The sequence below is a fragment of the Phasianus colchicus genome, chromosome 1, assembly GCF_987193195.1.
Source record: "Phasianus colchicus chromosome 1, bPhaCol1.hap1.1, whole genome shotgun sequence".
Classification (NCBI taxonomy): Eukaryota; Metazoa; Chordata; class Aves; order Galliformes; family Phasianidae; genus Phasianus; species Phasianus colchicus.
This window is the reverse complement of record NC_143436.1, coordinates 134,460,124-134,487,919: the sequence shown is the minus strand read 5'-3', so window position 1 is coordinate 134,487,919 and position 27,796 is coordinate 134,460,124. Positions and strand designations below refer to the sequence as shown.

The 27,796-nt window shown below is 43.3% G+C and overlaps 2 protein-coding genes and 1 long non-coding RNA gene across 7 annotated transcripts in view; 2 read left to right on the top strand and 1 right to left on the bottom strand.

Moving 5' to 3' along the window:
- The first annotated feature begins 708 nt into the window (after positions 1–708).
- LOC116236539 (uncharacterized) overlaps positions 709–27,796 on the top strand; it is a 46,528-nt gene continuing 19,440 nt past the window's right edge. The window contains exons 1-5 of one of the 5 annotated variants that reach the window (XR_016460577.1): positions 709–819; positions 1,530–1,630; positions 3,209–3,303; positions 15,578–15,700; positions 16,915–17,677. This is a non-coding gene — a long non-coding RNA (uncharacterized LOC116236539). Of the gene's footprint in view, positions 820–1,529; positions 1,631–3,208; positions 3,304–15,577; positions 15,774–16,909; positions 17,678–27,796 lie in introns of those variants that run through there. The other 4 variants (XR_016460579.1, XR_004168562.2, XR_016460574.1 and 1 more) reach the window with 4 other exon arrangements.
- Positions 18,555–23,726, bottom strand: PDCL3 (phosducin like 3). The gene is made up of 6 exons (XM_031605212.2): positions 23,575–23,726; positions 22,574–22,703; positions 21,904–21,994; positions 21,439–21,582; positions 20,793–21,001; positions 18,555–18,985 (listed from the first exon to the last, which is right to left on the bottom strand). Exons 1-6 carry the CDS (start codon positions 23,578–23,580, stop codon positions 18,843–18,845), a joined length of 723 nt encoding a protein of 240 aa, XP_031461072.1. The 5' UTR covers positions 23,581–23,726; the 3' UTR covers positions 18,555–18,842.
- Positions 25,831–27,580, top strand: LOC116236489 (histone H2A-like). The gene is made up of 2 exons (XM_090127385.1): positions 25,831–25,939; positions 27,026–27,580. The coding sequence occupies exon 2, from the start codon at positions 27,027–27,029 to the stop codon at positions 27,444–27,446; it is 420 nt and encodes a 139-aa protein (XP_089983511.1). The 5' UTR covers positions 25,831–25,939; position 27,026; the 3' UTR covers positions 27,447–27,580.

Below are 27,796 nucleotides of genomic sequence, written 5' to 3'. Positions count from 1 at the left end.
CGGTTTGAGCATTTATCTCTCTTTAAATGTCCTATGGCTTAAATAATAATAATAATAATAATAATACAAAAATCACAGTCTAGTACAAATTTCAGATATGATGGATCCTTTTTTGCAGTGTCTATTTGTTCCATCTTTCTCAGTAATCATGACTTGCCTTCATGATCATTGGGATGGTAATGGTTTGTTTTCCAAACTAAACCTGTGTTGGGCTATATCCTTTTACACACAGTGGCATATGTGTTTGCAATTATTAATTCATTAAAAAACAAAACAAAAACAAAAACAAACCCAGAAAAGTTATTGAAGAGCAGCAAATTCAAGGGTTGCACTTGGTTTAAAGTGTGTTGATCTGCAAACAATGATATTGTTCATTGCAGGGGAGTTGTACCAGATGACCTTTAAGGATCCCTTCCAACTCAAATATTTCTGTGATTCTATGATTCTGTGATATCTGGGAAGCAATGAATGCTGACTTCCATCCCACATTCAGTGGAAGGGCTGGAACCCTGCTCTCGCAGCTCTCATGTGGGCACTCAGCACATCACTGCCCAGCATGACATTTTTCAGGAGCTAGCCCCTGGCCCTTTGCCTTTCCTTCCTGTCTCTTCTTTTACATATTCAGCTAAAGAGCTATCTATAATTTTTGTCACTTTCATTTCCAGTATGTCACCATGGATTATGAAAAGTAAGCCACCGTCCGCCCATTTAATGGAGTGCATCACCGCGGATAATCGCTTTGGAATGTAAATCAGTTTACTGTTACCTGGTTACTGCTGGAACATGCACAAAGCAGAGAGAAGATGGCTCTAGCACACTGTAAGTATAGCATGCAGTGGTGAACATATATCAAACTCCCCTTCTCCTCACAGTTGTGCTCAGACCTACATATCGGGGTGACACATTTGTCTGCATGCGCAGGAACATGACCGCCCGTATTTACAACATCACACTGATAAGAAATGTTCCCACAAGCAGGCTTCAAATAAAGGTTGCCTATCACATCTATTATATCCAGTTTTCTTTCAGGAAAGCTGCTTGCAGAGCAGACAGCCTACAGGGGAGGAGGCCAGCCTGGGTCACACAGCTCCCATCTTGTCACCAAGTCTGGTTCCAATGGTCCAGAGCAGCTGACAGCAAACAGCCTCAGAGGCACAGCACACCCTCTCTCCTCCCTGTACATCACCTCCAAACTGGAGAGAAATATGGCAAAAAGGAGTAAACCCCAGACAGAATTTCCAGGAACAGGTGTCATGGGGCAGAGGAGAGGGTGAGAAGATAAACTAGAGTGAAGATGTGACAAGCTCTAGGTGTGTTGGTGCTGTGATAAGATATACAGGTACAGTTGCCATACAGTGCAGGAAACACAGAGCAATTAAATCCTCCTGTGCTCAGGATGGGTCCCTATTCTGCCAGCAGAAGAGCAGTGTTGCATTTGGTGCACTTACTCTCCTGACAAGGATGCTGCCACTATATTTTCGGGTCGATTGAAGGATCCAGCATCTTTCAAATCAGTCTCTCTCTTACAGGCAGACTTTCTTCATATACACTGAGAAAAGCTCTGTCCTTGAGCTTGAGCCATTTGTCTGGCAGTGCTCAATGGAAAACTACTGGATGGATAACAGTACAGGTTTGCCTTGCTTTTGTCCCCTCAGAATGCTTAAGTTAGACATAAAGAGTGAGATAGGGATACAGGTGTCGAGTTTGCACAGTAAGGGCTTGTGACAAAACAAACATGTGAGTTTGTTTTGTCACAAGCCACAGAGATGGCTTGAGAAGATACTGGCCACAGAGATACTGGCATGAGAAGATACTGAACTTCTTAATGGATGTGTCAAAAAAAAAAAAAATAAATAATAATAATAATAATAATTGTATTTTACAAAGTTGGCCATGCTGTAAAAATGGTATTCAACCACTCATATTACTGCTGTGTTTGCTGCCAGAAACAAGGGTATTTCCAAGCAACAAACTGGACATGTTTACTGTATATTTCAGCACGGAACCATGCAAGTTTTACAGCCATCACCTGCACTGCCTGATGTGATTGGCACTGCCCATATCTGGGTGCACAGTGATAGCACATGGGGTTGTCTTTAATGGCACTGAGCAAGCTCCCTGATGACAGTGAGAAAACCCCTTTCCTATTCTTGCAAGACACTGCTTCAGAAGGCTGTTTATTCACCTTGTCCAAGCTGCTAGACAATCATTCCATACCTTATTGCACTCCTAGATGCAGTTCTCAGATCCTGCCTGGAGGGAGAAATCCCCACTGCTAAGGAGTCATAGAATCATTAAGATTGGAAGAACCACTAAGATCATAAGTCCAACCAGCAGCCCACCCCCACCATGCCCACTGACCACATCCCTCAGTGCCACATCCACATGGTTTTTGAACACCTCCAGGGACAGTGACTGCACCACCTCCCTGGGCAGCCTGTGCCACTGTATCACTGCTCTTCCTGAGAAGAAACATTTCTTAATATCCAATCTGAACCTTCCCTGGTGCCACTTAAGGCCATTCCCTCTCATTCTAACAGAAGTCTTAGTGAGAAGGGTGAGCAGGGGGCATAGGGTGAGAGTGTAAATATGACTGAGTCTCTTTCCTTCTTTGGGGAAAATTCAAGGGCTACCTCACTAGGAAACCTGTTGTGTCCTGATCTCTGCATAAATGTCCTTGACTGCTAATTTAATGAGAGTCTGTTGGGTTGAGGAGTAATCTAAATTATAACTAACACACTTCTGGTTATTTGCCAAAGTTTTTGAAAAGTGAAACCCTGTGTTTATTCTCCAATTATTATTTTTATTGTGAGTCTTTATTTTGTGCCACTGAGTGATGACTGATTAGTGGAAGTTTTTACTCAAATGGGAAAATATTTTTCTCTCCCCCTTCCTCCAGGTTTTCAAATCGCCCCTTTCCCTGCCAACAATATCACTCTGAAATAGTTCTGATTCTACTGCCAGCGTGACAGAATTCAGACACTTTTCTGAATTACACTTGACAGCTCATTCAAGTAGCCTCTTGAGCCTTCAGAGGTATCTTCTGCATTATCTGTTGGCACATACACTTTTCCTACAATTGTATCCAAAGTTTGTGCATATTCCTTTTTTATGCTTCCGCTCCTTGAAATGTATAAAGTTAAAAGAGGAAACATTCTTGACAGCTTATTGTGTAAATCCTTCTGACACAGTTTCCATATTTCTGTAGGAGATGAGAACTGATGGATACAAAGTAGGTCAAGAACTCCTAAGAGACACAGTGACTGCCTTTGATTTTTCTACCTTGAAGTTCAAAGAGCATGAGTAAGTTCATTGAAAGAAGATGAAATGAGTTATTTAAAGAAATAAGGATTCCACTTTGCCTGTTGTGCCCTGAGAACTTAAGAAAGAGCAGGTCATGAGTCAGCCAGAAGCCTGCATGCACATGCATGCGTCTGGATGCACTTTTCTAATATTGTTTGTAGACAACGCTGTCATTAATTGCCGATGAACTCTTCCTAGCACTGAAAGATTTTTCATTTTAATAAAGAGTCCAATAAGAAGTTTGATACTACGTGCTACATCTATACACTATTGCTTCTTACCAACCTGGGTAGAGCAACTGTTTCTTCAGGCAATTTACTTCAGCTGAAACCAAGTGGGCTAAAATTGAGAAAAGTAAGGAGCCACCACCCCCTTCACCTTGTATGAACTAAAGGAAGTTGACTTTCAGGACTGGAGCTGTCTACTTGTATAGGAGCTGTACCCAGGAGCCACTTGGCGTTGGGCTAAGGCATTGGTACCCAACCCAATTGTTATTTGCAGCACAGGCCTTGCCTATAACATTGCAATGCAGAGCTACTGCAGCAACAGAAATGTTGAAGAACGCTATTGTACTCTCTGGTGAGGAGTGACAGGGCCAGAACCTATGATCTTTAAGGTCTTTTCCAACCTGAGCAATTCCATCAAGAAGAATGACACTTCTCACTAGACAAATTAACTGGGGGACAGTTAATTTCAGGGGCAGTGGGCTCAGCTGCCACATTGCATATGCATGCTAAGACATGTGGTGAAGGAAGACCACACCACCTCATGAGCTTCCTAACCACGTAGTGGCTGCATTTGACCCCAGTTAACTGGCATTTAGTAGAGACAAATCAGAGGAAGGCTAATGAAACAGATGGAGACAAAATGCAAAGGAGTAATGGAGACCCTATTCCAGAAATGCTAGTGCAGTCCATTTGAAAGCTGTTACTTGGATTAATTCCTTCTATGAACAATGAAAGATGCTTTGATTAAAGCTGTGCAGGAAGCTGAATTTTGCTGTGCATGGCTGTATCACTGTTAAAGATGCTCCCTTTGTTTCATACCAGAAACAGAAAGTAAACCTGTATGCTGATGTAGAGGTAACATGAATTAAAATTGAGAGTAAATAGCTTCAATTTACCTTCACTCTATTTTATATTGTTACAGTTGGCGTTACAGCTAGAAAGATTACCATGGTGAAAATGGGAAAAGAAACAAACAGGAAAGAAATGCTCCAAAGATCTAGATTCACAATAAGGTCTCCTCACAGAAGAGATCCTTTCCAGTGGTAGTCGGCCCTTAAGTAGGGTCTAGGAGGGGTGCAGCCAGGTTCCACCCCTTCACCTGTGCTCCCATGGCTGACTCAGCCAGTAGTTCAGGCCATGACTCGACAGTTCACTTATATATATATTGTTAAACACCAAGCATTACTGTTGCATGAAAAAATGAAAAATAGGGTTTTCATACTCCACAGCACTGGGAAGGTGTGCCGTAACATTGTAGTATGCACCTCTCCATTCACATTTTCCTGGCCATTTTGGCATTGAGTGCAAGATAGGAATAATGAAAGGTTTATACAGGATAAAGAAGTGTTTCGTCTCCATCAGACATCACCTATGGCTATGCCAGAACCTGCTGGAGAGCCTAAAACAGGGCAGCTAGGCTTTAATGGTGATCAGAGAGCACAATTTGTCCTGTGACAGCAGAACTTACAGGCAGCACTCATAGGATCATAGAATCATTAAGACTGGAAGGCCCCTGAGATCAGTTCAACCAGCAGCCCACTCCTACCATGCCCACTGACCACATCCCTCCGTGCCACATCCACACGGTTCTGGAACACCTCCAGGGACGGTGACTGCACCACCTCCCTGGGCAGTCTGTGCCACTGCATCACCACTCTTTCTCAGAAAGAATTTTTTCTAATATCCAACCTGAAGCTCCTCTAGCACAACTTGAGGCCATCCTATCACTGTTACCTGGCAGAAGAGGCCAACTCCTGCCTCGCCACATCCTCCTTTCAGGCAGTTGTAGAGAGCGATAAGTTCTCCCCTGAGCCTCCTCTTCTCCAGAGTGAACAATTCCAGCTCCCTCAGCAGTTCTCTATAAGACTTGTGCTATAGATTCTTCACAAGTCTTATAAGAAGGAAACTTGTAAGACTTAAATGGACAAAGTTTTTTACAAACATTAAAGCACTGAACTTCATCAGGATATTGAAGTTGGTCCTAAGTCACATAATAGGAATTAAGAGCGATGTTGTTTGTCAGAGATGCAAGCAAGTCTAATAGCGTAGTTTTATTTTTTCCTACAAGGACTGATGTAGCTGAAATTAAAGCCTAGATGAGCCCTTACAAGCAGAAGACCTTCTCCTTGCTAGGTTCTGTTTCAGGCCTTGCTCACAGCCCAAAAGCTGGGCTGTTCCTCTCTGACTGGCTCAGCTTGTGTAAGGGAGGTCATCCCGTCTGCCAGCAGCTCTCCTTTGGCTCAGAGGGAGAAGTCAGACTTTGCAGCCCTGTGATAGGTTGCTCATGAACAGCTCTGATTTTTTCCTGCTACGCAGTGACTTCAGCCAACATGAAGCGCAGTGCTCTCGCTTGAGAACATGTGAGCCTAATTGGCATTCTGTAAAACTCCTCACAACGCCTTTTAGTTAAAGTGAATGTCAGAAAACACAAGGTCCCGTTTTCTTTGTGAAAATTCCTCCAAAAAATTCCACACCACAGGCTGTGCATCCGAGCATTTAATTCACACTTTCAAAAGCAGGGCTGCACAATACGAGATTCAAGATGTTTACTTCCCTGAGCCTCTCCCTGGCCAAGAAGAATGACCTAACCCAGGGGGTGGTCCAAACCTTGGCTCTGTGCACCTGCAGTCCAGATGTCTGCCCTGAGATTGCTCTTGACAGAACCTACCAGGGCAAGGGATTGGCTGGATGCATGTGGGCATGGCAGGAGGATTTGGACCTCCCCACCACCTCATCTCCATCATCCTCCTGTGTACCACCATAAAGCAGTGGAGCTACACCAGATGGAGTCAGCCCACAGGCTGGATGTAGTCTCCAGTTGGATCTGTTTGATTTCATGCTTGGAACTAATTAAGCTAATGACTGATTACTATATAGTGTTCTTTTGTTTATTTTGCTTTTTTTCTCTAATGCCATTTAGATGGCATTCTCCCAGGTATCAGCATTAGAACAAGAGGTAATTGCCTCAATTTATGCCAGGGAAAGTGGAGGTTGGTTATTAGGAAATTTTTCTTCTCAAAAGGAGTGGTGGTGAATTGGAACAGGCTGCCAAGGAAGTTGGTTGGTGGAGTCACTGTCCCTGGAGGTGTTCAAGAACTGTGTGAATGTGGCACTGAGGGACATGGTCAGTTGGCATGGGGGAGGTGGGCTGGCTTTTAGAGTGGATGATCTGAGAGGTCTTTTCCAGCCCTAATGATTCCATGATTAGATCAGCTGTGAGAAGCATTGCAATCTGATAGCTTCTGGGACCATCACTTTGGGTTTGTGTCAGCCAAGTATTGAAGTCTTAGTTGGTCACTCAAGACTCTTCCTATAGATGATGCAGATAATTGGGCATCTCCAAAGGTGAGCTGTCTTGTCAGCCTCTGCCAGCTTTTATGCTTCTTCCTACTAATTATAAAGGGAAGGAAACGGCCGCCAGCCTAGGATGGGACATTTTTATATTCAGATACCTAACTTCAGGTAGATGAATTTCTCACTCTTTTAGGCAGATGACCAAACTAACTAGAAGAATTCAGTATCCTCTTTCTCCAAAAACTATACCCTAAGAAGCTGGTAAGTAAGGAGGAGCCTCACTCAAAAATTCACTAGGTCTACTATGTCCTATATGTGCAAAAAATACCAACCACCAAATATGCCCTATATGTGAATATATATATGTATACATGAAAGTCAATCTCTAGAATATGGTGGTTTTCTGGCCTATTTCTGGGATAGCCTAATTTCTTGTGCTCAAGAGATCTCCTTTTGTAGGAAAGAGTAGCAAGTCTCCAGTGAGTTTCTCTCTTCTATCCATTCTAAAAAAGGGAAGCAGCACCATCAGTGAGGACAGGGATGCTAATGGCCCACCTCTCACTGCTTTTCATCCTTTTCTAAGTAGCTAAAGGTCCTCTCCTAGCCGCACCTGCTGCAGAGCCCCAAAACCCAGCCATGTCTGGCAGCTGACCTTTTGCCAAGGTGCTTCTCTCTAGTGACTTTGACAGAAAGAATGGAGAAACCCTGCTGACTTTAGTATTTCAGATCTTTCAGATGGTAGACAAGTATTGGAATTCCAAGCCATGCCTGGTGCACTGTGAGGTTAATAGATTTTTATGGCCAGAGGGAACATCCTGACCACCTCATCCCTTCCAGCTAACACAGGCCAGAAATAGGAGCTGTAACAAAAGAACACAGCACACCCATAATGGCTCTGCCAATCAGATCATCCTGCCAGTCTCCACATTCCTTCACCCTCAATCGCTTTACATGGTGTCTCAGCATGCAGCTCGCATCCTATGCAAGACAAGATGGATGCCTTTCACTTCGGGAGAAGAAGAGAAATAATCTGTGTATAGCTTCCTGTGAGATGATTTTTCCTTTCCTTTTCCTTTTCTTCCACGTCAGAAAAAGCAAAAGGTGAGAGCAGCTAGAGCAGCTTTCTCCTTATTGACAGCTGTTTGCAACTGTGTGCTCTCTCCAGTGGGCCGAAGGGCAGAGTTTCAGCTCCTGTCCAACTGCAATGTAACTAATAGAAGCTACTGGCCCTCTGACCCCTCAACTGGTGGTGTGTCCCCAAGCGTGCTTTCACACAACTCCAGACCAGGACTCCCTCAGACAAATTCATATCTTTAAAAGTGCCTAGAGTGTGGGGAGAGAATTCCCAGATAGATTTATTGATGTTTCTGCTCAGTCAGTGAGTTTAATAAAGACTGGAGAGCCTTCAGGCATTGTTGAAAATACTCCTTAGAGTTGGTATCACATTAGTTAGGGATCATCTCTATTTACATCAGCTCACCAGCAGCACAATCAGCAAATGATTAAACCCTAATGAGCAGGAGGTTTGTGAGAGGGCTCCCTGCACATGTGCATGGGTTGCCTGGGCTTGAAACTAGCTTCATGGGGACTGCAACTCTCCTTTTCTCTTCCAGCCATCACCTCACCCAGTAGATAAGGACATTTTTCACTGATACTACACATCCTTGCCAGTTACTTTTTCACCAAGTCCTGTAGGATGTAAACACTGTCCCTCTGCTGGAAGCAGAGCACTGAAGGGGAGAAAGACTTGATGGTGTGTGCTGGGGTGCTGTGGACAACTTGACAGTCACTGCTCATCCATGCTATCTCTTCCCATCCTCTGATGCAGCAGCTCAAAGCAGTAGTGCTGATTCCTGCATCACCATGGTTGTATTCTCCCACCCACCTTTGAGTGCACAAGGATGAAGGCAGGAGGTCTGGAATGGTCTGGAAAAAGATGAATTCTCCAGAGAGCAGCACAGTTGGTTGGATATTGGGAAAAATTTCTTCTCAGAAAGAGTGGAGAGGCAGTGGCACAGGCTTCCCAGGAAGGTGGTGCAGTCACTGTCCCTGGAGGTGTTCAAGAACCGTGTGGCTGTGGCACTGAGGGATGTGGTCAGTGGGCATGGTGGGGGTGGACTTCCAGTTGGACTGGGTGATCTGAGAGGTCTTTTCCGACCTTAATGATTCTGTGATCCTATGGTAAGTCAGTGGCTCAAAGCTGCCAACTACAGTCCTGTATGAAAGCCTAATAAACAATTTACATTGAGCTATTCTCGTGTTTTAATGCTGATAAGCTCATAAATCATAAGCTCATAGGATGCTTGACTAGATGATTGGAAAATGTTATAAGAGATAACAAAATATTAAAAACTTTCATTTTTGCAACTCATCTCTTTGACATTAGACAAGCTTTTCTCCACGTGAACTATTTTCCTCTATAATATGCTGGCAGTCCCAGTACCTGTAGCACTGGGACAATCCTCCTGAGGCTGTCTGTTCATTTCCTTCGCCAAGGAGCACTGGTTGCTTAATTTGGTTTTAAAGACCTCCAGTGGGGTCTGCAACATGTCTCATCACACAAACCTGCTCAGTGTTTCACTTTTCTTCCTGCTAGAAATCTCTCTCTTAATGCCTAACTTAAGTCATCTTTGCTGCAATTTGAACCCATTATTTATTTTGCTTTCCACCAGGGAGAACAATTTGTTTTCCTGCTCTGTCAACAGCAGTCTTTTGCATATTTGAGGAATACTATCACTCTCCCTTCCCCCATCCTTAATCTTCTTTTCTTTAAGGAAAGCAGCCCCAGTGCAGTCATTCCTCCTGGAGGTTGTGATTTCCAGCCCTCTGATCCTTCCTGCAGCTCCATTCCAGATCCACTGTGGCTGGTTCGTATCTGTCCAGGATCACAGCACTGCAGACAGTGCTCTACTGAGGCATTATCTGTGCTGAAAGCACAGACATTTGTTCAGGATGCTGTATGAGTTTTCTGTTCTATCTATAGTAATCGTCAAAGGTAAAAGAGAATCTGCTCTTCTACAAAGAGCAATAAACTATGCCTTTGATCGGGATCCAAATAGGTTTTCTTGCTAAAATAACTGGAAGGGAGTGAAATCAATAGACTTATTTTGAACATGTTTAAGTTGACAATACATCCTTAATCCAGTGCATGGTGCACTAGATACTCCTGTATAAGTAGGCATTTGCTCAAACATACTGGCAGGACAAGTTTAGGAAGTGAGAATGAGAAGGTGTAATAGCTGGGAATGAAATCTCACCTTTTCCCTGTGATCTTGAACAGGCTGGAATCTTCAGTTTCAGTTTGTGTGACTCCCAAGTTCATCCTTATTTTGGGGAACACTGTGATACAGCATGTAGCATCAAGTATCAAACTAAATGGCACACCTAAGTTAGTGGTTAATTTGGAAAGGAAAAGACTATTGTAGGATCAAGCTGTTCTGCCCCTGCTTAAAGGGTACAGCCATAAGAGTCAGCACCAGCAGCACCGTGGGTGCAGTATTTCCACTGCCCAGTGTCCTGGTGCCTCTTTGCCACATGTGAATGTCACCTCTAGCAGAGATTTACTCAGCTTTATCTGACTGACAGCAGTGTTTTGCCTGGAATCTTTGAAGGCAGGCAGGCGAGGGGGCAAAGTGCACTAATAGAATTCTTCAATGTCATTTTAATAGGATCACTGTTTTGTGGTAGCTATTTTTTCCCCTCTTTATCTTTCTCTGTCCTCTGCTAGGCTCTGTGTTAATGCCCTCTGGTGATACTGAATTCTTTCTAAGCTTCTCAAAAAAATAAAAAAATAAAAAAAAATAAAAATCCCACCAGCATTAATTATTGTTCCAGGAGCATATCTTGCCTTAAAGATGCAAGGTTTTCTCTGAAGCCATCTGTCTGGATTTTCTTCTTTTGGGACGGAGAGAACTGTTAGAGACTCAGTACGTCCAAAAGGCAACTTGCAGCCAGAGGAGATAATACGAGTGACCCAGTTGCCCTGTGAAGGGAAGTGCTGTCTCTGTGCAGTGTGTTCCATATGCTATCCATCCACCTTCCCCACTTAATGAGCCTCAGACTTCTTCATGCTGGTCAAGATAAATATAAAGCTTCCAAGCCCTGAAATCACCATAGTGAGGTTGCCATGGTAAAAAGAAAAAAAGTTCAGTCCATCACAGCTTAGGCTAAAACCTGATGCAGTGAGGCACCAGCACTGCATTGAGACACAGAAACATGTGTGTGATGTTCTCCAAATTATCATGATCTGGGTGCAGTTTTTTAAAGTGTCCTATTCTGTTCATTTTTCTAAAAAGATGCATTAGGATTCTGTCCTGAAGGAAGATGTTCTTATAGCAAGGCTGCAAAACTGGAGCTTCCTAAGCCCCCAGCTCAAGTATTGCTGCTGAGTTATGCCAGAAGCAGAAATCCTAAGTCCAGGACATTTGTTTCATGACCTACTAACCTGCAGAAGAAAAGGCTATCTCATACAAAATCTAGATCCCAACTCTCCATTGCTGTTCCACTGTTGATAAGCAGGTGGTTTAATTACCTCCTGGAGTGATTACATGACTGGGTTATTTAAGGTTTGAAAAGCTGTGCAGAGGCTCTGATAGCAGAATGTTATTCACCTGACAGGATGTGCAGAGTGGGCACAGCAAGTTGGGACAAGCACTGCATGGCAGCCAGGGATTTCCTGGTCCCCTGTGCCCACCATGCAACACATGCCCTTGGAGAGCCCTTAGAAAAGGGAACTGTATAACGCTCTGAGGGCTCTGAGGGAGAGGGCAGGCTGCCCAGCAGCCTGTCTATTGTGAGAAACTTCAGTTATTGCCTTTAACATAGCTTTTTTTGTTCTGTTCTGAGTGACTCCGCACCTTCCAAGCGAAGATCGGTCTCTCCAGACAGGGGATCCTGAAATCTCACAGAACAGTGCTACAGCTTTGCAAAACACACCTTCAGATCCTGACACTTCAGAGATCACACACCCAGCTTGAATGTAAGGAGAGATGTCTTCCTGAAAAGAGATTGTGGTGAGATGTGGGTCAGCCTCTTCTCCCAGGTGACAGTGATAGGATGAGAGCAAACCGCCTTAAGTTGTGCCATGGGAGGTTAAGGTTGGATATCAGGAACAATTTCTTTCCCAAAAAGAGTGGTGAGGCACTGGCACAGGCTGCCCAGGGAGGTGTTAAAGGAGCATGTGGATGTGACACAGATGGACATGGCCAGTGGGTGTGGTGGGCTGGCAGTTGGGTTAGATAACCTGAGAGGTCTTTTCCAATGAGTCTATGATTTTAAGTCTACCCTGACACATCTATTGCTAGTGGATATACTTGATACTGTTCTAGGCAGATTCTCTTTGGCCATTTCTCAGTGTGTTCATGTAGAGCCCTGCTTTGCTTTGGAAACTATCTGGATACCACTTTTCTCTTCATCATACCTGCTTTTGACCATTAAAAAACGGGAGCAATCTGAATTCTTTCTTCTTTCATAAATAAAACTGCAAAACAATGCAGTCCTGCACAGATGTGTCTTCAAGAAGAAAGAGGAAGGAGAAGCTATGAAGATGAGTTGGATCACCCTTGGTAGCAGGGAGGAAAGACAAGAGCTGTGTAAAGATTATCGCGTTAGGACTAAGATCCCTCCTATTCTGCTCAGAACATGGTAGCCACTGAAAAGCTTCTGAACTGGTTACACCACATGGTGAAGTAAGGATAGGCAGAAGCAGATATAGTTGCTTTAAATCCAAGAAATGTAGCAGTCACAATCCAGTAATAAAGAAGGAATTGTTTACTCCTTTCCAAGGATCGGGGCTCACCAAACAGCCCGCAAACAACGATCTCCAAGTAGAGATGCTTCCCTTGCAGCTGTCAGCCCTTACATGAGGTTAGGGAGGTGTCCGCCCTTTCTGGTCACACAGATGAATTGCTTCCACCTGTGCTCCCAGTGCTGGCTACAACTCTTCACCAGGTGCTCACTCACCGGCTCAGGCCGTGACCTAACATTTCCCATACAGGAGCACACCACAGAGATCTTCATATGTTCACCTCATGCACAGAGGCAGGACTGCTCCGGTTCAGGCAGGCTGGGCTCACTCCTCAGCCGCTGCTGGTTTTGGAACCAAGTTCTTGCTGAGGAGTGATTTAGAAGAGACTTCTATTTTTTTGTGGACAAGATGCCTGGATCTGTACAGATGGGAAATCGGAAGTGTGTATGGCCAGCTGTTCACAACCAACATGATGACAGATGCATTCTTCCTGAAAAAGAGTCTTGTGAAATTAATGCTATAGATGTCATGTTCACATGCAGTATAACAGAGCCACGTCAATAGTTAAAGCTTGCAGAAACCCATGGGACAGATTCACATGTGCCCACAGGGAGACATACTTGACATACAGCTGGTGTATCTGTTTCTTAACAGACTTCAGACTGCACACAGCATCTCAAGTACTGCCACTGATACTTCCCTGAAACCAGTATTTTGTCTAAAGGCACACAGACCATAGTAAGGAAGCAAGTTTATTTCTGTGGAGAACATTGCCACCTTGTGCACAACTGCAGTTACTTCGTGCCTGGCACATTTTTGAGAGATGATGCTGTGGAGTTGATCATCCCTCCCATTTTCTGAAAATTCAAAGATACCTGAAGCACACTTTGAGCCCTTCAGTAGGACTCCCTAAGTAGGATGAGCTTGTTCCAGTCCTCAAACAATAACAACAAGACCTGAGTTTCTTTCTGAGCTAGCAAACATTTCCTCTCTAACTTGCTTTCTCTGTTAGCACATCGTCATCTAAACACAGAGAACAGCAGCCTGGGTGTTCTCCTATGGTGGTATCTGAAAGATCTGTCATCCATACCCACTGTCTCATCAGGAGAGGTTGTAAGGCCTGGTTCACACTGCAGGATCTGGTTACTATCCATTCCTCAGCACCATTACATCTGCTAGTTAGACATAATCAGAAGTTTGGGGTAGCTACCAGCCAGGAAATTCAACTCCAAGTTTTGCATATTCTCTTGTGTTTTCATCCCAACAAACCCTGCACCCTTTTACAATAAGCACTTCCTTGCTGAAGAGAATAGCCCATGCCTTGGTGTTACAGCAGAAATTAACTTTCACTAGGGACTACTGCTGACCTTCTCCTGCTCTCATTCCCTGAGCCTAGGAACAACAATGCTACAGAAAGTGGCTGCCACCTTGAAGGCTCTGAATATCACTGCTTTCAGCTTTTCGTAACACACATCCTCATATGAGCAAGTAATTGATGAAGTCTCTCAACACCCAGAAGGTCTGTATGATTTTGCAGATGGATAAACTGCAATGAAGTGAGAAGTTCAGCAGTTGGTTCTGCTGCCTTCCTTGTTGATGGCAGTATTCTCAATGGGTATGAGTGAGATCGGGATCATAGAATCATTAAGGTTGGAAAGGACCACAACCAGCCCAACCATCAACCCATTGCCACATGCCATAGCAAGAGGCAGTGTCACTTTGCAAGTAAGCAGCAGCTGCATGGAAAATCTTGCTCTCACTCACAACTGTTGTGACCTTTGCCTCCACAAGCTGGAGCCTCGTAAATTACCTTGTGCTTAAGCTCTTCAATGTACTGGAAGAAATGTGACTTCTTATAGTAGATATATTGATCCAGAGGCTTACGAATATGAATGATTGCATTCATCTCATTAATTGTCTGTTATCATCTATTACATGGGATTGTTCCATTTTAAGTTATGTAATTCCTTGATCACTTAACACGTTAAGTGTGAAATGGAAATGACCTCAGAACTACTTGATGTCTTTCCTGCCATTTCTTATCAGACCTTAATTCCATCAGTCAGCTCTGTAAATTAAAATTAATCTGCTGAAGGCCTGAAAAAGATGGCACCGTGTCAGGAAATGAAAGATTGAACGCATTACATAAAAACAAGTTGGAATGCTCATCAATCTCCCACACAAGTCTAGAGAGATTCTCGCTGCTTGGATTTTCTTCTCAACAGTTCTCATCTGAAGCTCAAAACTCTTCCAAGGGAGGGAGTGAATCCTCTCCTGGCATCACAAAAGCCACCTGCAAGTAGACCAAAGATGTTCAATACTTTTTCTAATTCTGTGACGAGATAAGTGCATCAATGAAGTACTTTATGCCTCTCGCACTCCTTTGATGACTGAATTAGCTAAATGAAATTGAAATGAAGAGTGATTTAAAATGGGCTGTAATGAGGAATGAGTTTAACTGGATATATGCTGCATTCCCAACAATTGACAGGAAATAGATTAGGTTTAGCAATGCAATGGTTTTAAAGGATGTGACTGGCATATAGAGAAGGGAAAGCGGTCCCCTTTGATCTTAGCAAGAGTGGTATTCCTTTAGACATGATCTAATCCCAATAAATATGCAGCAAAAGACTCATATTATGGTGCTTTTTTTTCTTTTTGCCCCCCTTACAAAACAAGTTAGTCCAAGCTGAGTTACTGTGGTTTGCATTAGAAGTTTTAATTCATATTGCTACACAGACTCTGAAACGTAGAACTTTCTGGATTTTGAGAGAATAGGGATAAACTATTGTGAAACTGAACTTGCAGTACAGGAACAAAAATACAGCTGAAGTTTGATGGAAATCACCTCCTGAAATCCAGCTTCTGAGAACACTTGTGTCCAAGCACAGGTACCCTGGCCATGGTAGGTCTAAGAACCTGGAGAACTGGCATTGCCCCTTCATTATCATACTCGTGCAACACAGGCTCTGTGTGTATAAAGCTCATGGAAATTGTTACCTTCCAGGTTTGGCAGGCTTTGATGAGTGCAGATCATCCCTGCAAGCAGATCGAGGTAGAGGAAGATCAGAGTGGAGACTTAGCTGGATCAGGACAGCCTGCCATCAACTTAATCTGTCATACAACCCAGGTAAGCAGCAGAGTTAAGACCCACACTGTGAAGACTGCACTCTTTATGACTACAGGTTTACTCACATTTCACATACACAAAAAGAACTCAAGTGACTGTCCACTAGTGGTGAATCATCCGCATCTCTCTATGGCCCATGGTTACTTTTCTTCCCACCCTCAGGCACTGCTGCTGTGGGATGAGTCAGGGATGTTCTCATAGCACTGAACGGAACAGGATATTCTATGAAACCCAGCAGGCTTCACAAGATCAGTGCCTTTAACTCCCCAGAGCCTCAGTGCACAGTGGAGATCAGTGGTCTGACACTAATGTTGACAGGTTGCAAAAATATCCAAAGTGCATTCAGTGACAGTGCCCCAAATCTTTGCAAATGAGCATTCAGTTTCCCAGGTTATTTTCCCACGTTATATTGCCTCATTCTGCTATGGATATTAATGGCTGGTTTGGTTTGCTATTTAGCAACTGGCTTCCTTTTAAATGAAAGCTCATTCCCCTTACCTGAATGCTTCCGTAGTTTCTGCTATGCTGAAAGGTTAAACAGAGCTCATTATCCATTTCCAGCAGAGATCTAATTTCTACAAAAGGCCTTGATCAGGACAATACAATTGGCAAGAAAGAGAACAGGATTACAAAGAGCTGTTTTCACACTTAGCCAAATACCAGGAAGCACAGAGACCATTAAAAATGATGCTCTGCATAAGTGTCAGCAGCTCAGCAGAACCTTCAACCTTTTTTGGTTTTCTGTTATTGTCCCATCTACCCCATTAAGGATGACATTCTCTAACGGCACCCCACACGTCAACTCATCAAGCATCTCAGAGTACAGGATGTACAAGAATACAGAGTAAAAGATGGTACAAGTCATAGGCAGATAGCAATTTCCTATGGTCTGGTCATCAGATGCATTTTGTCCTTCAGCCACCCAATGATCAGCACTAGCAGGTGCATCCTCGTGCATGTCCAGACTGCTTTGTGCAGGAGACTTGGTGAGAGACCTCTCACAGTCACCTCCAGACTATCCAGTGCTATTAAATACATGCCCTCATCAGTGGTCTGAAATTAAGGGTTGGCAGTACATAGGCTGTCACGTCCAGCACTGGTCACATGTATGTATTTAAAAATTGAAAAGAAAGTGCTGAGTAGAGACTAGACATTATCAGTACAGGAAGATGTGCATGGCAAACTTGCATCCAGACCAAGATTTCTCAGTGTAGGTCCTTGGATGAAAGTACCTGACAGGTGCAGAGAGGACGTGCTGGAAGCAAAGACTGAAGACAGAAGAGAGTACTGTATTGATTCATGGACCATAACAGGAGAAACCAGTGGTCCAGAAAACCACAAAAGACCACCTGCAGTTATCGCCACCCTCCTTCCTTAAAGAGGCTCAAAAGAACTAGTAACAGAAGCAGAAATGCATCCAGAGCTCTAGCTACTTTTTACATTATACTTTAAATTGAATATGTTGCAGCAATGACACAAAATGGAGTTTCTGCCCTCCTTACTAGAAGGTTGATAAGCTGTAAAAATAAATTGAGAAGAGTATGGCAGCTGTGCCTGTACTAAGACAGCTGAACTGCTAACAGCAGCAAATGTGGAGAGAGAAAGGCTGAGGATATGACATTCATTCCAAACCATCTCACAGAGGGTCCTATTTCAGACTAGCTCTTGCCTTACTTTTTGTATCAAATGCCCCTTGGTGGTTGCTCCTCTCAGTTAGCATCCTCGTAAAGAAAAGCAGCTGATATGCTCAGAGTTCATTCCAAGGTGTGAAACAATGCACACTTAAACAAGGACAAGCAAAGAAAAACCATGCAGACTTCTGCTAGAATCTTCTTAATGTAAATTACTTCTATAGAAGTCACTTCTTGGTTTTTCTGCAGAGAAAGAATTGTCCTTTTCCTAGATTGTAAGAAGATATAGGTAAGCACCAAAAAGGCTCAGGTCTGATAGCATTTTGCATAGCCCAGTGTCAAGAAGTGTGTCAATACATACAAAATGTAATAACCAATATTTATCAGCTTGTATCCTGCTGCATTTTACTCGCTTCCACAGTGTTGTTTTAGATGTTTTACCAAAGATACAAAAGTCAAAAAGACTTAAGTTACACTCAAATCCCCACACAGATCTCAAAGAGAAAGATTTCATCAGTGTCTACTGTTCCAATCGAAAATAAGCACACAGCTCAGTGTTAGAAGATCTATAATTCAGGAAAGGAAGAGAGAGAGTTGAACTAAGACTTCAATTATAACTACTTTATCTAGAAGAGTATTTTATTTTTGCTTTAATATAGGAAGATATTAGCTCTTCAAACACTGTTTCCCCTTCCATATGGCAGTGGCATTATTGTAGTAAAGCATCAAACTTCTTATTCTGTGGAAGTCAGTAATTTCACACTGGAATGCCTCTATCTTTAATCTTCTTTCCTGATTAGAAGGTGACAGTGCTGCAAAAGGCAAAATACTGCTGCTAAGCAAACTCATGTACATGAAAGGGAGTTCTGGACTTAGCAGGTCCAAGAAGATACTGGCCATCACCAATGCATCTCTGAAGATGTTGAGGCCCCCAGATCTCCCACTTGTGCCCCTTCTGCCAGCACCCCACTGCAAAGGGCCCACACATGGCTTTCAGCAGCACCCATGTCACCTCCCTGAGCTCTCCACACAGTCCACTCTCTCCATCCAGCATCTACACAGGATAAGTTAACAGAAGACCAAGTGCCATGCTGTAACTCACCATGTTTAAGATCAATTATTTATACTAACATAGTTAAACTATTAAGCTTTAGGTCACTTCATATTTTATGTTAAAAAAAAAAAAGCGTCAGCAGTTCATTAAGAAAATAATAACAAGAGACTTTTTGTATCTACCAATACCTATATTTTAAAACTTGGAGTAAGATTTACTGAGGCTTTGTAATATAAAAAGTCTTTCATGATCTCAAGTGAAGCTGCAGTAATTTTTTTCCAGGAAAATTACCCACATCACCAGAATAAAAAAAAACACCGACTTTAAATTTCTAGATAAATGGCTGTCTTGAAATGCTCCACTTCTGGGGTTCAGGAAGATCTTGATGAGCACCTCCAGTCCTTTAGGCAGGAACACTGGCTGCAAGTGTACTGTATCAATCCTGATGCTGATGCAGTTAGTCATCCTCTGAGTCACTCTCTCCCCTGGTTTGGACGCATGCCCTTATGGAGGACATGAGCTGGTCCTGGATCTGTTTCCTGGGGTTCTCCTCAAGGTCTGTCTTGATGGCACCTGACTCTGAGATCTTCCACTCCAGTTCTACACAGAGCAAAATAAGAGTGTCATGAATAAGGGGAAGCAGACTAGGCTGTTTTCTCTCTCTGACTCCTTTTGATATTTGCTGATTTATTTACTTCAACACGCAGCTCCTCACCTTTCTGATTTTCTCTCAAAAGGGAAAAGGACCTCAGATCTTGACAATTCTCAGTTCATCCCACCTTGTTTCCCCAGCTGGCTTCTCTTGCCACACTACCATGAACATCAACAAAATCAGGGCCATACTCTATCCCTCCCCTGTCACCCCATCTCAGCTCCCCTGCCCTGTCCCTCACCCCACTCCAGCCAAGTCCTCTCTTCAAGATTAGGAGTGTTGACTCAGATCTCAGCCCAGGGCACAGAGCCACCAAAGTGGTCATCTGCAGAGCAGTACTCTGAGCCTGCAATGTCATTCCTTGTGCCTCCTGGCTCCCTTTACAACAGGGAATGTCAGAGAGAATGGACACAGAGCAGCAGCTTTGCATAAGGCAACTTCCCTGTTGAAAGAACACGACCTCCTTCTATCCACTTAAGGAGAGAAATCAGGTTTGAACATTCACTGCTGAGAGATTACAGCTATTTGCATCAAACAGCAAGCTCAGCACAGTCAGAAGAGGCAGGAATAGCTACATTTCTTTAACCACTCAGGCTATTCCATCAACATACCTGAATTGTAAAGTACATCCCTGAAAAATACTTATGTAAGTGCAATTCACCCCTTTCCAGCTACTCCTTGCACTGATTATTAGTTCATTTGCAAGACAGTGGAAAAAAAAAAAAAAAACCAACAACTCCCCATCAGTAGTGTGCCTGTTACTAAAAAGATCCAAATTGGATTGCTTCCCAGAAGCAGAGGAAAGTCAATACACCACACTCAGTTGAAACCTTTCTCCTAGTCCTGCTGGAAAATCCATCATTAAACTTAATTTTCTTCAGACTTTACAGACTAATTAATGCAAGCTCACACTTTATTCAATCTCCAGTGGAAGTCACCTAGAATTAGAGAGGGAAGAAATAAAACTACAGAATTTCAGTGCCCAGCTTTTCGCTACGACTGAATTAAGCTAGCTCAGCTAGCTACCTTTGGATCCCTCAAAATCAATTATTTATGTGCTAAAAATGGGAGAAAGATAATTGTATGTTCTGCTACCACTGTTCCTTTCAATGTATAATTAGACAACCTCTATATACAGTTAGTTATTCTCAAATTAGCAGTTTCACTGGTGAGCTTTTCTCTTTCTGACACGTCAAACAGAGCATACACTAAATGTAACCTGTAAATTTTAGGATTTTATTAAAAAGCAAAATAAAGCACACTACAAAATCCTCTTTGCATCCTACTGCAACACAGACAACTGCTACCATTCAGCAGGGACCTGAAACACTCCTTATCTGTGGCTCATTTCAGATCAAGATGCCTTTGCAAAAGCTTGAAAGTATCTGTACTAATACACCTACCCAGAAAGCCAAGTATCTTTTTCCCTCTAGCTAAGTCCAGGAATTGCATTTGTTCCAGTTACTTTCCAACAATTAGAACCTTTTCCATTGCACACCTGTCTCCGAGCACTGCTTTATGATACTACTCCCTGCCAACCTCCTGCAAACCACAGCTTTCTAAATACCTTTACATTGGCCTATACTTGCTGCTTCTACAATATCACTTCAATCATGTGTTGTTGAGCCAAATGGTAGGGAGAAGATAATAGCAAAAACAACTCATCATGTGGCTCTTAGTGATCTCCATTCTCCTAATTCTCACTTCTTTAGCTTTTTGCAAAGATGTTCACAGCAGTTGGATGCAGACACTCACCATCCCTCGTCAAGTTCATGCCACCAAACACCAAAGGCCCAATGAACTGAGCTCTGATGTCTCCTTCAAGGTAGACAAATATCGTAGGCAGATTCTTATCGGGATAGTTGGGTATACAGGTGGTAGAGATAGCTTTGATGAATTTCACATCTCTGAACTTTTTTGCAAGTCCACTTAAATGTTGGTTTATTAAGGCACAGAGTGGAATTCTGTCAAGAACAGCAAGAGACACGTATAAGAAGAAAAACTAAAAAAGACTCATTTGATAGCAATCTTCTCCAGAAAAAAAAGAGTCAGAAATAACAGTTCAGTGGGAAGACAAATGTACTGAAAGCAACTTTACTACCTTTGTTGTCCAGTTCTCTGGACAACAATTACATTAGTACCACTAGAAGTTGGTGTGTTTTTTTCTTTTCTTTGATTTGTTTCTTGTTACTTTTTTTGTCGCACGTTTTTAATTAAGATACCAGCAGCATCACTTCATAGTAACATCCTTTCAACAGCAAAGCTCAGCTGTCTTGAAACCAACAGAAAGCAAATTACTAACAATGCTTTTAACTCCAGATTCAGTTCCTCAATTTCCACATTAACTATACATTTGTCAGGAGCCATGAAAGGTTTAAAGATTAAATAAGTAAGATCTTACCCCTGTTTGTAGAGGTGCAGGACTACCCATATACCTTTCCCAGCTTTCGTAACCTCTTGAACATAATCCTTTCCTGAAATCTCCAGAACTTCTCCAAATTTATTCTTCATTTGAGCTGCTTTCATTTCTGCTAATCTTTGCTGTCTGAACAATAAAGAATGGGAAAGAGATCTTAAAAATAGATACATTTAAAGTACCTGGCTCAAATCCAGACTTTAGAAGCAGGTTACAAACACGCTGAAACCCAACAGCAATAAAAACAAGTTGAAGTAGGTTACCGATGTTGTTATATTTGCACCACATATTCGAGCTATCAACATGAAGTACAGTTGTGCTCCATGAAAGGAATTTGATATTTCTTCTGCAGATGCTACGCTACCAAGCTAGATGGTAGAAATCACAAGAGATACACAAGGAAAAAAAAAAAAGATTTCATTAAAGCCAAGCTCCACATGATGTTCTAACCTGTACATTTCGATAGCTTTCTCATCTTCCTCATTAAATTCATCTTCGTTTTCTTCTAGCTCCTCCAGAGTCATGTCCTCATACGTTTTCACTAGAAAAGAAGCAATATCAAATCAGCAAATATATCATTCTGGGAACAAACTCATCAGCCTTTCAGTCTTACAGAATTTAGGTATGAGAAATATATTTTATGTATGGAAAATATGTTTTTTCCTCTCCAATATTACACTATTTTTTAGAAAATATTATGAACTCTATACATATAGATGTAAAGACAACAACAATTCTAAGCCAAAGGCTGGCTACGCTGGTACTGAAGAACCACAGGTAGCTTTCAAGCTCTGTGACTGCAGCACAAATATACAATACAGCAGGGATGGCTGAATAACGGAGGATGCATACAATGATCATGTTTATGAGATGTTTTATTTGTACATTCAGAAACATACTCCACTGAGGCAGTTCTTATTTCAATTGTATACATGTAAACGTTTCAAAATCATGGAGCTGTCATCAAGAAGAGAGTCTTCCTGCTCCGGAAGAGGCCATGTATTCTGGAACGTATTTGTCTGATACCGTTAACAGATGCAACACCCTGCACAAGAATTAGCTTTGGTATCCCCTACAGGTTTAGATGAGGACACATTGCTTCACAGGCACATGCACTCACCGAGAGATTTCTGAAGGATTTCAAACTGCTCCTCTTCCTTTGCACGCTCCTGCTCTTCTCGGTTTTCCTTTGGAGGAAGGATACCTTTCTTGCGCAGGATGTCATTCCACTCGGTGTCTTTCTCTGGGTCCTACAGTAAAACAAGAAGTGGATGACTGGTATTTGAGGAGAGCCTTGCTACATTCAAGCAAGTTTTTCAGGAAACACAGCACAGAGATGAAGTGTAATCATCCAGACAGCATCAGAAAGCCACAGCATGCATCCTCCTGACACCAAGGCTGCCCTGTAGCCCCATAAGAAGTAACCTGATTCTACTCCAGGACACATCTTGGCAGGGTACAAAGTCTGGAAGTGCTGTGATCACCACTAAGCCAGCGCTTGGAGGGAAGTGCACACAGTCCCTCAAGGTGAGGCCACTGTGAGGAAATGTATTTAGGTCTGTACCGAGGTTGCTCCTGAATTTTAAAAGCCTTTGCAATGAAGCTCCAATAACCCTAGAAAAGAAGCCCGATGTGCACCCCTGTGTTGCTGAGAAACTCAGTAGAAATGTTTTTAAGTTACACACCAGGTTGGTTTTGTTTCGGCAGCCTGCTGTAGGAAGCCTGCTTTGCAGGGGGGCTGGACTAGACGATCTGCGGAGGTCCCTTCCAACCCCTACAGCTCTGTGATTCTGCGAGACCACATCCCTTCTCTACCCCATGGCACACTACTTGCAGACTAAGAGCTTTTCAGCACTCCTGCCATCTGTCAACACGCAGAAGCGCTTAAGCACCCACCCATCTGCTTACTACAACAACAACAAAAAAAGAGCCCTTAAAGAGAGAAGAGCCCAACCCGGCGCCCCACAACGCCACGCACGGCCGCAGCCCCGCTCGGGGAGGAGCATCGGGAAGCGCCAGGGTCGAGGCCCTTGGCCTTTACGGCTCTGCACGCCGCTCCGCCGGGCTCCCCCGCGCCACGGGCTGTGGCAGGGCCGGATTACCGCGACCCCCAGCTCTCACCTGCATCTTGCCTGAGGGACCGCGGCCCGTGGAGCGGCGGCGCTGGGCAGGGCCAATCCCGGCGTGCGCGGCGCGGAGAGGCGGCGCTGGCGGATGGGGGCGAGGCGGGGCCGGTGTCGCCACTGCCGCTTCCCGGAGCGCCTAATAAGGCAGGGCTTGCTGTCAGTGCGGCCCGCTCCCGATTGGAGGCTCGGTGCCTTCAGCTCCGCGGCTGCCGCTGAGCGTGTGACGTGCGGCTACGGACCGTGGGTCTCTCGTCTGCCTCTCGCGAGGGAGCTGTGTGAAAATTCTTTACGCGTTAGAAGGAAAGGATTGAAATCCAGCAGTTTGAGGGTGCGATCACTGAGCTGGGCAGCCCGTGCCCAGCCACCCGCAGGTGGTGCCTAGATAGTCGCTTTTACATTGGTTTTGAGCACTACTGAGCACCCAAAGAGGAGTGGGCTGGGTAGGGGATCCCTAGCCCCTCTGGAGCTTTGATTTCACGCGGACATGTAGGAAAATCCATCCCTTCGTTGTTCCACTGGGGCCAGCACCCCATTCCCTAAAAACTCACCTCCAATCCTGCTAAAAAAAATTCTTGTCTTTCTTCATTTTGTGCTGTAGTTTGTTAGCCAGCACCCTCAGGAGCCTAGCCCTGTGTCCCCAGAAACTACCTCACACAGCCAGGCTGCAGGCCTTGAGATTCTGTGCTCCACCAAAGCATTGAAATAAAAATTTATGTCTCCTTACAACCCAACTAGATTTTTGCTGTGCTGACCACTAGTCTGTTCTACTGAATGGAAGGCACAATCACCTGTCCTCCCTTTGCAATTGATAGCCACAGCTGCAGTTGACAGGGATAGTTAAAATGAATAATTGGATGCATGGAATGTGTCCCATATCCATCTCCTATGGCCCTGAAGGAGGGGAAGACTCAACTTTGATGTTTAGGTGCACCATATGTTCATCACCATGGAAGCCGTGGTTGTCTGAGTGGTGTTGGAGCCACAATTATACATTGCATAAGAACTTTGAAGCCAGCTTCTGTGCTGAGGTTTTTAGGATTGCAATTTTGGAATCTACTGCAAGCCCTCTCTAGGAGCTAAAGTATTTTGGTTCTGACCCACAGTTAACACCTGGCAAGCAGAATGGAAGGCTGAACTGTTTACGCAGCTTTCAGTGTACAAATGTTTTATCTGGGCCTGAGCTTTAAGTTGAGCCCTGCTGGTTTAATTCCATCTTCTGAAGCTGAAAATATCATTCACGCGCGTGGTTCTTGCATGTTGCTCTTGGAACCTGTTTTGGACACCTAGAAACAAATACAAAAAGGGCATAAGCATAGGAAGTACACTCATTATTTACAAGGTGAACAAAATGAGTATTTACACGGGCAGATAGTGATAGGACAAGAGGGAATGGCTTTAAACTAAGACAGCAAAAATTTAGGTTAGATATCAGGAAGTAGTTTTTCACACAGAAGGTGGTGACACACTGGAACAGGTTGCCCAAGGAGGCTGTGCATGCCCCATTCCTGGAGGCATTCAAGGCCAGGCTGGATGTGGCTCTGGGCAGCCTGGTCTGGTGGCTGGCAACCCTGCCAACCATAGCAGGGGGGTTGAAAGATGATCGTTGTTGTCCTTTTCAACCCAGGCCATTCTGTGATTCTATGAAAACACTCACATGTATTAGATAAGATTCTTACCCAAGTGAATTCAGAGGAACTAACCAAGGAGGACCCTGAGCATCAGAAGCCCATATAAACAGACTTAAGTCCTGAGTTATCAGAAGAAGCACACGCCTTAGAAGCACCCCCTTCACATCACTTCAGGGGGTTTTGCTCACAGAGTACAAGTGAAGCTAGCAGCCTTTCTCTATTCCTTTTGCTGAAAGGCCTCCTCTGCCTAGGAGACACCCATGGTACTTTGTTTCCCTCCCTCTTTCTTATTTAAAACTCACATTTCCTTTATATACTTGTCTAAATCAAGCCTTAGCAGGAAAGAGAGGATTGATTTTTTACATGAACAGAAATAGTCCATCCCCAACAACTAAGAGTTGATACTATTACAGAGACTAAACTGTAAGTGTAGTTTAGCCCTTGAAGACAGCCTAGACTTTCATCACCTCTCCAGGAAGGATTTACCTCAGAGTGTCTGTATTTCTTCCTTTTCCCTCCAATCAAGCGTTTGGAGGAAGATGAGCCGCATGTGGGAATGACTCATTAATTGTCCAGGTGACCCCACTAATGGGGAGAAAATCTTGCTCATAAAAGTCACTGCTCCAGGTTAGGGGAAATGGTTTTTTGAGGACTATTTGCCTCTGTATAGCCTACTGTTTGACCGTAGGCTATAGTAAAGCACAGATTAGGCTAAAAATAGCTCTTTGCAAGGTAACAGGATATCTTTTTCATCTATAATGCCTAGGCTAAAAGTTGGAGGGTTACTTTGTAGAGAAACTGTATGTGTAGCATTATATGCCTGCAAAGTAAGCTAACAGAAGATGTTTGTTTGAAGGTGGAGGTAATAAGCTATAGCTTGGCTTTACTTAGACTTTAATACAGGGTAGACTTTTTGTTTTGCTTCTTCCCTTTGAAACTTTATTCTGTTATTTCTGAAGTATTCAAGTTTTTCTATTTAAAAACTACACAAATTATGTTAGTCTAATGATGTGTTATTTTATATTATAAACAGTTGTGCTAGAAGTTAAACAATATTTTAAGTCTGAGTAAATAGGACAATCAAGTATTTCTGCTGCTTTAACTGAAGATATTCTCTAGCTGAACTGAATTTCTTGATTGTCATTCTAGTTAAATTAATAGTAATATTTATTTCTATGTTTGTAATACTATGTCCAAGTTGCTTCTTTCTCTCTCATGTACAGTAGCCTCCATGGTTTTATGGCAGTCTGAAAATCTATTAAAGAATGAATTTAGAAACTATCGTGAAAATCTCTTGCTTTTCCTCAGATAAGGCTTTGCGGGCTGTATGAGTCCTTGAAGTGTTGTATTTAATGTGAATTCAGAAAATCTATTATAATAGTAAAAGAAGTTTGAATACAGAGTCCTCCTGGAAAAAGAGGGAGCCTTGGCCTTCAGCCAGCATCGAGATAAGTTATTGTTTAAGACAAACCTTGTATAAGGTGGTCTATCTTGCCTCAATCTCCAGTACATTCTAGATATTGAAAAACTGCTTTTCTGAGCTCTTTGCATCTGCTTCAGTAAGTCTTACTGATAGCTTTTCAAACCACTCTTGCTCTCAAAATTAGGCTGTTAAGGGGCAGTAGAAGTTAACTTAGATCTGTTTTTAATGAACTTAAGTGGGTAGCTCTTCCTACCCTCATGAAAAGAACAAGCTTTCTTCTTGGCGTAGAAGTGTAACTATCCTTGCTGCTATCTCCTCTTGTTATCAGTTACCTGTATCCTAAGCATCTGGGTACTGTGGAAATCTCCAATTCTTTGTCTCTCTGTGTTATTCAGAATGTCTGGGCGTGGGAAGAAACCTACAGTGGCTAGCAAGACTGAAGCTGCACCAAAGAAAGCAAAATCAGCCATGGCTGGTCTGCAGTTCCCTGTGGGTCGAGTCTACAGGCTCCTTAGGAGAGGCAGCTATGCTGACAGGATCAGCCCTGGTTCTGCAGTCTACATGGCTGCAGTGCTGGAATACCTGACTGCGGAGATCCTGGAGCTGGCAGGGAATGCTGCACGGGAAAACAAGAAGGCCAGGATCCTGCCCCGACACATCCAGCTGGCTGTGAGAAATGATGATGAGCTGAGCAAGCTCTTTGCCTGTGTGACCATTGCTCAAGGAGGGGTTATGCCAAATATCCTCCCCCAGCTCCTTCCCAAGAAAACTTCCAAAAGTACTGGCGTGCCTAAGGAACAACCTGGTAGCCAGTAAAACTTGCTTTTTCTGGTCTGATCCACACACATGAATAATGGGACTCAGCACTAATCTGTTTTAATTCTTTGTATTTTTTTCCACTGTTTTTAATGCATTTTTTGAAGACTGTAATAAAAATTCCCAGAAAGCAACACTGTTCTCCTTTTTTTCCACAGCTTCATTTCCACTGAAATGTGGTTGCCTTATTTTCTTGGTCTAGCATATCATCCAAATAACTTTAAAATTGTTTGTTTACTTCTATAATATGTTTTCAGGTAAAGGTTGTAGAGAAAGCAGAGGAATCAAGATCCATGTGAACATTTATCATGGCCTCAGTGCAGTTAGTTCAGCACATCACAGGCTAATTC